Here is a 12,586-nt window from a genome sequence, read left to right as displayed (position 1 = left end):
TATAATTCATGGTTAATTATGTTTCTTGTTTCCTATCACCTCGTTTTGGGAAAGTGAAAATGTATTTATCTTTGTTCTTACATTGGGTTTGAAGGAAACCCCTGAATTAAGGGATTATCCTTTCAGTAGAGTAATGTGCTCTCTTTAACGACCATTAGGAAACTAACCAGTAATTTTGTATTAAGCCTAAATACTCCCTTTTCCTCAGAGACATTCTTCAGATTAATGTTCAATTGTGTGAACACCTGTAGTATCATCATTTTTATCAAAGGTTGTCTGACCTCTCAATCTGTTCTGTGATATGGTAAAGATTATTGGGGGCGATTCTCCCATCCCAACGCTCTAAATCTTTAGTGCGGCGGGCCGGGACAATCGCTTGTGGGCCGAATTGTGGGATTCAAGCATGCATTCCCGATGCGCACGCATCTCCGAGTGCCGGATATCCAGCACAGTGGGGACCACGCAGGAAACCAGTGGGAACAACAGGTACGAGATTTTAATCTATTTTAACCTTATTTTAAAGTTATTAGCGGGCCTGGGACTGAAGCCTCCGGACCCGCAACATCTCCCACTCCCGTCAGTGCGATTTCACTCCAGTGCCGTTCAGATTCGCTCCCCAGTTTCAGGGAACTAACAGGAGACCCCGCTGGAGTGAAGGGAGGGGTGCAATTGGGGCCCCTCAGGGGGTTGGGTGGCTTCAGGTTGTTCCCCCCTGGGTATGGGCACTGTGGCAGGGCCAGACTGTGCTCCCGGCACTGCCTAATGGGCAAAGTGCCCATGCCCACAGGGCACCTTGGCACTAAGAACCAGGCATGGGGCAGTGCCAAGGGGGCAGGGCCTAGGTGGCCTCCGTGGGCGGGGTGTCTGCTTTCTTTGGTGGTGGGGGGCGTCTGCTGGGTGGGATTAGGGTGTCTGCCTCCCATTGGTGGGGGGGGGGGGGGGGGTAAGAGAGAGAGAGAGATCCGGAGAAGATCGCGGTGCTCCGGGACGGTAGAGGGTCGGGGCTGGCCTGGGAAGTTGGGGGGGCCGTTAGGGGCGTTGGACCCAAGGGGCAGCACTACAGGGTCCCGTGGCTGGCCAGCAAACTGCAGGCTGACAGCTCGGGGCCACTGCGCATGCGCAGAGGTCAGGAACTGTCAGCCTCTGGTGTGAATAGGCCCCACCCCCCAAACCTTTAATGAGATTCACGCTTGTGACCTCTGCATTGCACAGACTGTGGGAGATTAGAGTTTGAACTCCCACTGAAAAAACAATCGGCATTTATACCAGTTTCCCGCCAATTCAGCACATAGAACAATTTTGGGAGAATCGCCCCCAATGTCCCTCATTTCTTTACCATTTTCCCTACAGTTCAAAATGGAACAAATCAGAGCCCGGGAAATACAGGCCTCTCAGCCTGACCACTGTTATTGGGAAGATACTGGAAGGGATATTAAGAGCTATTCTTTATGAAACATTAGAAATTCACAATAAACTTCCACGTTTAGCCCTAACGTGGGGCAAATCAGAGCTCGGGAACTGCAAGTCGACCAGCCAGACGTCCGTAACCAAGTGGACATTGCAAGGGATAATATAAAGTTTTCCTTATGATCACTGGGAAAGGGAAGAGACCATTAGAAATTCACAGAAGAACTGAAAAAGGTCCAACTTGCTGGAGTTTGAGGAAGTGAGTAGAATCATAAATGATGGAAATACGGTGGACATTGTCACCCTAGACTTTTAGAAAGCCGTTGATAGGTTTCCTCACCAAAGAATGTTGTTATATCAGTGGAAATTTGAAACTCTGCTTCAGGAATCGTCTTCAATATTGCAACTAAAACTGAGTGGACCAGATGTAGTTTGGCTTGAAGACATGTCACAAATGATCTGAACAGAAAATGTTGGATAAGATCAGCATCCATGGAGACAGTAATTATCATTTTGATTCCATATGGCGCTCCCTCAGAACTCAGTCACATTGGACTCAAAATGTTAACTCTCGTTCTTTCTCCAGGTACTGCCAAAACTAAGTCTATCACACTTTATTTTTGTTTTTACAGATTTCCACATCCATAGTTTTATTAAAAATGTTAGCCCGGGACTCTCTACTCCTCACAGTCTGATATTCAAGAGCTGAGCAAGGTTGAATGTATGAACTAGGAGTTTGCAGCATTAACGTGATGTCTACAGTAAGTTTGCAGATGCCGACAATACAATGGTTTACATGGTAGAAGGCAGTGAGATAAAGAAAAGTTTAGATCTGTGATAGCAGTGGGCACACATTGTTCATAAGTTAATAACATATAGGAGCAGAAATTGGCCATTCGGCCCATCTAGTCTGCTTCGCCATTCGATCATGGCTGAAATGCTCCTTATCTCAATTTTCCAGCCTTCTCCCCATTACCAATTAAAAATATGTCTCACTCCTCCTTAAATTTACTCACTGCCCCAGCACTTCAGGGTCGCCAATTCCACAGATTCACAAAACAACGTATTAAGACAGATGTGTCTCATACATAGTGGTCGAGCTAATATTGAACAGACGGATTCTTTGTGCGAAAGATATTGAGACACAGAGACAGAAAAAGATCTCAGTGCCAGCGTACACATATCACTGGAGGTCTGTGATCAATGTTGAGAATCTGTAGCTAAAGGTAACACGACATTGGGTTACATTCACAGAACCAATCGATATTAGATAAAGAAGCAGTAGCTATAGGAGAGTGAGAGCAGAGGACACCGGGACAGACATTCAATAGCCCTTAGGGGAGAGAGTGTGAGAAGAGAACACTGGGATACTGAGACAGACAACAGAACCTAGAGGAGAGCGGTAGAGGACGACACTGGCACAGACATTCAACAGCACCGAGAGGAGAGTGAGAGGGGAGAACACTGGAATACTGGGACAGTCAGCAGCACCTAAAGAAGAGGGAGAGAGTAGGACACTGGGACAGACAGTCAGCAGCACCTCGAGGAGAGTGCGAGAGGAAGGCATTGGGTCACTGGGACAGACAGTCAGCAGCATCAAGAGAAGATTAAATATACAGCAAAGAGTGCAGTGAGAAACTTGAACACTAGCTTGGAGTTTGGAGATGTTGTGTTGACATCAGGATTCAAAAATGGTGCGGGGCCAGGGGAAGCAGCCGATTGGGTAAGTATGATCGGGTAAGTTTTTATTGGTTTTATCACTTATGGTTTTTAAAGTCTTTATTTTGTGGTTTCTTGTTTGTCCCTGCCATTATGCAGGAACAAGGAACCGGGAAGAAGCGATGTAGAGTAATTGATATTATTTAATTTTTGATATCTTTCAAAAGGTAAAGGGCTAGGTCATGGCAGGAGATCTCAAAGCTGTGGTGTGCTCCTCGTGTTCCATGTAGGAAGCACACGTGTGCAGCAAGTGTCTCCAGCTGCAGCTGCTGGAAGCCCATGTTTTAGAGCTGGAGGTCGGCTGGGACACTATGGAGCATCCACAAGTATTGAGGATTGCACTTATGGACAGGTGGTAACACCGCAAGGCAAGTCTCAACAGGCAGGAAGGGAATGGGTGATGACCAGGCAGATCAGGAGGACTAGGCAGGCAGTGCAGGAATCTCCTGTAGCCATTCCCCTGCAAATCAGGTATACCGCTTTGGAAATGACCTCTTAGGGGAAAGCAGCAACAGACAAATCTGTTGCACCAGGGTTGGCCCTGCTGCATAGAGGAGGAGAAAAAAGTATGGGAATGCAATCGTTATCGGGGATTCAATTGTAAGAGAAATAGACAGGCCCTTCTGTGGTCACAGACAAAATTCCTGGATGATACGTTGCCTCCCACGTTCTAGAGTCAAACATTTTTCATGGACAAGTTAAAAAAAGACAGTAAGGGGAATAAGAAAAGTGATAGGCAGATAAATCAAGGGCCAAAATCAAACAGTGCCACAATGAACACACAGTGGGAACGGGACAATTGACAAAAAGACTTTGTGCTTTAACGCACAGAAAATTTGAAATAAAGTGGATGAATTAATCGTGCAAATAGATGCAAACAGGTGTGATGTCGTTGGGAATGACTGCAGATTGACAAGCGATGGGACATCCAGTGGTGTTCACTATCTAGGAAGGAGAGTCAAAAACGAAAAGATGATAGAGCTGGTTTGCTGGTTAAAGAGGAAATTAGGTAAATAATGAGGTAGGATATTAGCTCTGATGATGTGTAATCCGCATGGGTAGTGCTGAAAAGGCTCAGAGGTTGCAGAAGTTTAACTTGGAAAAGTGTGAGGTCATGCACTTTGGTCTCAAAAATAGGAAGGCGACTTAGTATTTAAATGGGGAGAGACTTCGGGGTGTTCCGGTGCTGAGGGATCTGAGTCACAGAAAACTAGCATACAGGTACAGCAGAGAATAAAGAAAGCGAATGAAATAGAATATGAAGGTAAGGAAGTTGTTGCAATTATACAAGGCATTGGTGAGGCCGCACCTGGAGTATTGTGCACAGTTTTGGTCCCCGTATTTGAGGAAAGATGTCGTGGCATTGGAGGCAGTTCAGAGGAGGTTCACCAGATTGATTCCAGTAATGAGGGGCTTGTTGTATGAAGAGAGATTTAAAATAGATTCAGCTATACTCTCTGGAATTTATAAGATTGAGGGGAGATCAAATTGGAGCTGTTCAAGATGATAAAAGGTATTGATAAAGTAGACATGGAGTGGATGCTTCCGCTGGTGGGGCATTCTCGGATGAGAGGTAATAGTCTTAGGATAAGGGGCAGCAAATTGAAAACAAAGTTGAGGAGAAACTCCTTCTCCCAAAGGGTTGTGAATCTGTGGAACTCGCTGCCCCAAAGTGCGGTGGATGCTGGGACAGTGAGTACATTTAAGGAGTTAGACAGATCTTTAATTGGTAAGGGAGTGAAGGATTATGGGAAGAAGGCATGAAAATGAGGATAAGGAGCATGATCGAACGTTAGAGCGTACTGGATGGGCGGAATGGCCTAACTCTGCTCCTATATCTTATGAACTTATGAAAACTTTAATGGGGGTTGTAGATAGACCCACAAACTGTAGTGATGAGGCTGGGGATGGCATTTAAAAGGAAATTAGTGACGCATGTGATAAAGGAACATCAGTAATTGTGTGTGATTTTAATCTGCATATAGACTGGCCAAGTGAAATCAGACACAATAACGTCGAGTAGGAGTTCCTGGAGTGTATACGGAATAGTTTTCTGGAACATTCTATTGGTAGTGGGGAAAGTGCTATAGTTCATTAATAGCACTTGAAAACAGTGGCAGGATTGGACAGTCAGCATGGATATATGAAGTGGAAGTCTTGCTCGACAAATCTACTTGAATTTTTTCCAGGAAGCAACTAGCACAGGTGACGAAGGTGAGTAAATGGTTGTGATTTATTTCGACTTTCAGAAGGCTTTTGACACGGTCCCAGGTAAGAGATGAGCCTGTAAAATTCAACACATTGATTTGGGAGCAGTGTATTGAGATGGACAGGAAATAAGCTGGCAGGGAGGAAACAGAGTAGCAATAACTGGGTCTTTTTCCAAATAGCAGACTGTGACTAGTGGAATACCGCACGGATCGGTGCTGGGACACCACTGAAAGGGTTAATGTCACACAAGCTGCTATGAAAAAAAAGTTCTTCTAAACGTTTTCACAGATAAGCACCAAAACCAGTTTAAGGGGACTGTGATTGGTTTTAATCTCTGAATGATGTGAGCTTAATTAATAACTGAGTGGATTGAGGTAACTCCTAAAATGTGATTGGTATATGCTAATTACCTAGAATTGAATTTGAGGCTATAATTGCTTCTGTATTTAGGAATTCTGTATTCTGGCGAGTTACAGACTGTGACCCGTGACTTTCCAGAGTCTTCACTACATAGATGATTAAAACAGCTGTTTAAGAGAACTCTGTGACTTGGTCTAGTTACTTGAAAGATAAAGTTGTGATCAATTAAAAGGCTGATACCAATTACTACAACATCACTTATTCATGATATATATTAATGATTTAGATGAGGGAACTAAATGTAATATCTCCAAATGTGCAGACTACACAAAACTGGGCAGGTGGGTGAGTTGTGTGAAGGATGCAGAGATGCTTCCATGTCATATGGAGAAGCTGATTAAGTGGGGAAATGCAAGGTAGATGTGGTATCATGTGGACAAATGTGAACTTAGCCACTTTGGTAGCAAAAACTGGAAGGCAGATTACTATCTGAATGGCTATAGATTAAGGGAGATGTGCAGCGAGACCCGGGCGTCATCGCACACCAGTCACTGAAGGTAAACATGCTGGTGCAGAAGGCAGTAAAAAGGCAAGTGGTGTGTTGGGCTTCATACCAAGAGGATTCGAGCACAGGAGCAGTGATGTCTTGTTGCAACTACAGGGACTCGGTGAGATTACACCTGGATATTACATGCAGTTTTGGACTCCTTATCTGAGGAAGGTTGTTCTTGCTATAAAGGGGGTGCAGAGAAGGTATACCAGGCTGATTCCTGGGAGTTCCCCACCCCCGCTGACCCGGCCCTGCCCCCGCCGACCTGGCACCGCCCCCACCAGGGTGCAAAGAAGGTATACCAGGTTGATTCCTGGTATGAGGACGTATGAGGAAAGATTGAGTCAGTTAGGATTATATTCACTGGAGTTCGGAAGAATAACGGAGGGATTTCATAGCAACCTAAATTCTAATAGGACTAGACAGGATAGACGTAGGTAGTATGTACCCGATGGCGGGGATTTCCAGAATGAGGATCACAGTCTGAGGATACAGGGTAGACTATTTCGGACTGAAATGCAGAGTCATGAGTCTATGAAATTGACTACTACAAAAAACCTTGAAGCTGAAACATTGTATGTTTTCAAGAAAGACTTATCTATACCTCCAGGAGCTAAAGGGATCAAACAATTTGCAGGGAAGATGGGATCAGGCTAATGAGTTGAATGTTCAACCATGATCATAATGAACGGTAAAGCAGGTTCGCAGGGCCGAATGGTCTACCCCTGCTCCTACTTTCTATGTTTCTATGACATGATTTTGCCTGCACACTTTCCTGCTCACATCACACCTGGAGAGTGTGCACATCTCTCTGCTCATCCACACTACCAAGTATCTTACCATTAGCCCAGTACTCTGTAACCCTGTTACTCCTTCCAAAGTGAATCACCTCACACTCAACATAGAGTGGAAAAGTCACAGACGAAAGCTACAAAAATGGTTAACAACTTTGCGAAGCTCAGCTACATGGTTTATTTACTTTGAAGTACAGATACAAACTCTAATTGAAAGAGGTCTAATCAATATCGGAATGAGTATAGAATCACTTCTGATCGATGATTCCAGTCATCAAATTGTGTGAGACCTGATAACACATGTTTGAACTATGTAAATGCAGGAATAGAGTGGATGTTCAGCGTTTCGTTATCTCCAGAGAACTATGAGCCTCTGTAAGATGTTTCGAGTAGCTGTGCTGACTCGAAAGAGGGAGCCAGACGAATCCTGTCTGGCACAGAGACTGCATCATGTGGAAGAGAAGTGCATATGAGGAACAATGGTTCAACGTGATCTGCACGATTGGAAACAATCAGCTGAGGGATTAGAGGGGAATATTAAACACAGCATTTTTCCATATCAACTCTGGGCATTTCTATTTTTGCTGCTACAAGAAGATTGTGTGGTCATTGTTAGTGGCAGGATTTGGACTGGGAGGCACCAGTGGAAGATGTCTTTCGCCATGATGCTTGAACCCTTGTTATCTTTGTTTGATGGACCTTCTGGGATTTTCCTGCTCAGTATTTTAGTTTGTGTTTGTTTAGAATGATTTCCATAGATCCATAGAATCCCATCAGTGCAGACGGAGCCCATTCAAGTCTGCACCAACTCTTCAATTCAGCATGTTACCAATGCCTCCGTATCCCTCCCTATCCCCGTAACCCCACACATTAACTATGGCCAATCCACCTAACCTGCGCATCTTCGGACTGAGAGAGAAAACCGGAGCGCCCAGAGGTGTTCCACATAGACACGGGGAGAACGTGTAAACTCCACACAGACATCCACCTGAGGCCGGGATTGAACCCAGGTCACTGGCACTCTGAGGCAGCAGTGCTAACCACTTTGCCACCGTGCCGCCCCAGTGTAGACAAGCCTTAACTTCTGGCTCAAGGCTCTACTCTTTATTGCCATCCAGACCATTCATGCACACACATAAGGTTTGTATAAGATTCATAGTGTAGCAAGATTCTGTAAAGTGTATAAGACATCAGAAATAATAGAAATCAGCAGCTGATTAAGTGAAAAGATGCCATGGCAACGTATTAACAGAATGCAAGAAAAATTCTATGAATTGCAATTTGAATCTCTGCATAGTTGAGGATCAATGACAAAACCCCAATCATGTTCAACCCTGTTATCCCAGCCTTTGACTTTCTGATTCTCAGGTTTTTGACAACCTCTTAAACAAAGGCTGTAATTAATCATTCTGATTCTCAGAAGTGAAACGGTTTACATTCTCAATTTCATCCCTTACCTTCCAGGTGACTGGGCAATTCAGATAAACCTTGTGTAATGTTCATGTCATCGAATGCATCAGAACCTGTTTAAATAAATTCATGAAATCAAATCAGTAACACCGGCAGTGTTTAAATGTGAAATTAAAATCGCTGTGTGATTTTACCGTACCAAGCTCCTGTGTTTCTTTCAGTATTTTATCCAGTTTTGGGACTCCGTGACGCATTCTCACAAAGGATTCCCACATCACCCTTCGAGCCCGAGATCCTTTTTCCATCACCAGATTGAGGAGAAGTTTGGAACTGTCCGCCCGGTTTCCCTTATCCACGAGCTCAGTGACTTTCTATGAAGAATAGTAATGAAGAATAATGAGACGCAAAGTGAAAGATAAACACTGAGAATGAGATGGAAAGGATCTGCTCGGTGATGGGATTTCCCAGTTGTTTTCAGCTCAGAAATCAGTCACTGGGCCGGGTCCTGATCCATAATAAACACGGACTGAAAATTCACTTCACATCTCATTCCAGTCATTAACGATTAAGAAATGAGAATCAACTAAACTCGAATCAAAAATATATTTCCAGGAGAGTGAGGGATCACTGAGAATCTGCAGTATTTTAATGTAATTAGTTGTCTGTCCTTCAGAGTCCAACATGACATCTGGTTGGTTACTGATTGGCAATATGATCCATTTCTTTCTCTCAATTCCTGCTGCATCACTTTGTGATTTACTCCGAAATCCTGAGGTGATGAGGTAGTTTGTTTCTCTGAGGAGGTCATAAGTCTTTGGAACTCTCTTCCTGAAAAGGCCATGGACTAATTCTAAGACGGAGGTAGATGGACACTTGGTAAACAAGGGGGTGATAGTTTATAAGGGATCGGCAAGATGCAGATTTGAACTCACTATGAAATCGGCCACAATGATGTTAAACAGAGGAGTGGAACAGCCCACTCCTGCTCTCTGTATGTAAATAAAACAGTGGCAAGTCAGAACTCAGGTAGCGAGGATAGGATGCTTCTGATTATTACGTTATTTAAATAGAAGAATGGAAATCCTAAAATGAAAATTAGCTGATGAATTAACTTTTGACTAACCCAAACATCGACTCTTGATTTATGTCAGGAGAATGAAGCAATAATAATGGTGAAAAATCTAATCATTTAATCATTTCTACTCATTAACTCAAGTGTCAGATACAGAATGTTATTTGTCAAATTATTTCTGGCATAAAAGCTCAGTAAGGAGGATTGATGAGTTAGATAGTTGAGAGATAAACATGTTGAAGAAGTGGCTGTGCAGAGTCAGAGCAATGGAGAATTTCAGACTGGAGTTTACAAAGGAAAGTTTCAAATTCATTAACTCATTTAAAATAGAATATTGCTGCTGCCTCACAGCGCCAGGGAGCCAGGTTCGATTCTGGCCTGGGTCACTGTCTGTGTGGAGTTTTCACTTCCTCCCTGTGTCTGCGTGGGTTTCCTCCGGGTGCTCCGGTTTCTTCCCACAGTCCAACGATGTGCGGGTTAGGTTGATTGGCCATGCTAAAATTGACCCGAGTGTCAGGGGGAATAGCAAAGTAAACATATAGGGTTACGGGAATAAGGCCTGGGTGGGATTGTGGTCGGTACAGACTCGATAGGCCGAATGGCCTCCTTCTGTATTGCAGGGATTCTATAAATCATTCTATGAATCTAGACCGTTTGGAGACTTGGGTGGAGAAATGGCAGATGGAGTTTATTCCGGACAAATGTGAGGTAATGCATTTTGGAAGATACAGCATGTCGGAATTATTTAGTAAATGGTAGAATCCTTAGGAGTATTGACAGGGAGAGAGATCTGGGCGAACATGTCCACCGATCACTTAAAGTGGCAACGTAGTCAAGAAGGCATACGGCATGCTTGTCTTCATCAGTCAAGGCATTGAGTTTAGAAATTGACAGGTCATGCTGCAGCTGTACAGAACCTCAGTTAGGCCTCATTTAGAAAATTGTGTACAATTCTGATCACCACACTACCAGAAGGATGTGGATGTTTTGGAGAGGGTAGAGAAGAGGTTTACCAGGATGTTGCCTGGTCTGGAGGGTATTAGCTCTGAACCCGGTTTGCACTCATTGGAACGACAGAGGTTGAGAAGCGACCTGATCGAAGTTTACAAGATTATGAGTGGCATGGACAGAGTGCATAGTCAGATGCTCTTTCCTCAGGTCGAAAAGTCAAGTACTAGGGGACATAGTTTTAAGGTGTGTGGGGAAATGTTCAGAGGAGATGTGCGAGGGAAGTTTTTTTTTTTAAAACGCAGGGGGTGGTGAATGTCTGGTATGTGCTGCCCAGGGGGTGGGGCGGTGATGGAAGCAGGTACGAAAGCAGCATTTAAAGGGCATCTGGATGAAAACATGAATAGGATGGGAATGGAAGGATACGGACTCTGTAAGTGCATATGGTTTTAGTTTAGGCAGGCATCATGGTCTGCGCAGGCTTGGAGGGCCGAAGGGTCTATTCCTGTGCTGTACTGTTCTTTGTTCTATCCTGGGTCCCTCCCTCTTACCCCATGCTCTTGTCCAGTGAAAATCCTCTCATATGTTAACGTTAAGCTGACTCCATCCACTCCTCCTTCCATTGCCTGTTCTAGTCTGTCCCGGTAGAGTTTTGTCAATTTGAACAGTTGGTAATCATCACACTTTGTCAGGAACTGAGGAATTGTGGAGTTTGGATCTGTAAACACAAATGGAGAAAAATAAACACATTTCTGTCAATGAATTCCCATTAATGTTGTTACACTTCCCTTTACAGAGAGCAACTAAAGCCTCCTGTGAGCCACATTATCAAACACCTTCTGGGAACACAGAAACATTCAGTGAAAGCATATTTGACCTGACAACAATCATCTTTGCCCCAAATCCATACCATAAGACCATAAGACATAGGAGCGGAAGTAAGGCCATTCGGCCCATTGAGTCCACTCCACCATTCAATCATGGTTGATTTCAACTCCATTTACCTGCTCTCTCCCCATAGCCCTTAATTCCTCGAGAAATCAAGAATTTATCAATTTCTGTCTTGAAGACGCTCAACGTCTCGGCCTCCACAGCCCTCTGTGGCAATGAATTCCACAGACCCACCACTCTCTGGCTGAAGAAATTTCTCCTCATCTCTGTTCTAAAGTGACTCCCTTTTATTCTAAGGCTGTGCCCCCGCGTCCTAGTCTCCCCTGTTAATGGAAGCAACTTCCCTACGTCCATCCTATCTAAGCCCTTGGTTAACAAGAGTCCATCAATTTCAAATATAAAATCAACATTTTTTAAATTGCTCACTGGGTGTGAGGGTTCCAGGCAAGGCCGGAATTTGTTGTCTATCCTTAATTGTTTTTGGAAAGCTGGTGAGACACCGTCTTGAACTGCTGCAATTTACATGCTGTCTATATACACAGTACTGCTGGGAAGGGAATATCAAGACTTCTATACAGGAAAAGTGAAGCAGCAGCAATATTGTTCCAAGTAAGAATGGTGTGTGGATTAAAGGGCAACTTCCAGATGATGGTATCCCCATGTATCTGCTGCCCTTGTCCTTCTAGGGTGGCAGAGGTCTCGGGTTTGGAAAGTGTTGTTGAAGGAGCCTTGGTGAGGTGATGAAATGCACCCTGTAAATGATGCATATTGCTATCACTTGCATCGGTGGCAAAGAGAATGAGGTGATGGATGGGTGGTGTCAATCAATTGAGCTACTTTGTCCTGGGTGATGTAGAGCTTCGAGTGTTCATGGAGCCACAGTAAACAAATTGCAAATTTTCCAGTTGTGCCTTGTACATTGTAGACTTTGGTGAGACAGGAGATGACTTACTCTCCAAAGAATGCTCCACATCTGACTGCTCCTGTATTTATGTGGCTAATCCAGTTCAGTTTCAAGTCAAAGTCACGGTGACCAACCCTGAGGTAAGGAAATACCTCTGGCATTGGAATGGGCAGGGGAGCGGCTACCAAACCTGTAATTGATGGGGCAGGTTGCTTCTTGATGGGTCAGAGCCAGAAAGGCTGTGCCTCTGCGAATACACACAGCGCATGTGCAGAATTGGAAACACAAAATTACAGGACAAAGAGCATCCTGGCAGGAGA

At 44.2% G+C, this 12,586-nt stretch overlaps 1 protein-coding gene across 1 annotated transcript in view; it reads right to left on the bottom strand.

The window, feature by feature from the left end:
* The window catches only part of LOC144486002 (NACHT, LRR and PYD domains-containing protein 3-like), a 53,196-nt gene that overhangs the window by 31,495 nt on the left and 9,115 nt on the right, over positions 1-12,586 (bottom strand). Inside the window, exons 4-6 of the mRNA XM_078204111.1 lie at positions 11,023-11,189; positions 8,651-8,822; positions 8,499-8,564 (exon numbers count right to left, since the gene is read on the bottom strand). Coding sequence (XP_078060237.1) covers positions 8,499-8,564; positions 8,651-8,822; positions 11,023-11,189 — 405 coding nt within the window. The remainder of the gene's footprint in view (positions 1-8,498; positions 8,565-8,650; positions 8,823-11,022; positions 11,190-12,586) is intronic.

Source organism: Mustelus asterias, unplaced genomic scaffold (genome assembly GCF_964213995.1).
Source record: "Mustelus asterias unplaced genomic scaffold, sMusAst1.hap1.1 HAP1_SCAFFOLD_263, whole genome shotgun sequence".
Lineage (NCBI taxonomy): Eukaryota > Metazoa > Chordata > Chondrichthyes > Carcharhiniformes > Triakidae > Mustelus > Mustelus asterias.
Note: the sequence above shows the minus strand (reverse complement) of the source record. Positions and strands in the feature narration are given on the sequence as shown.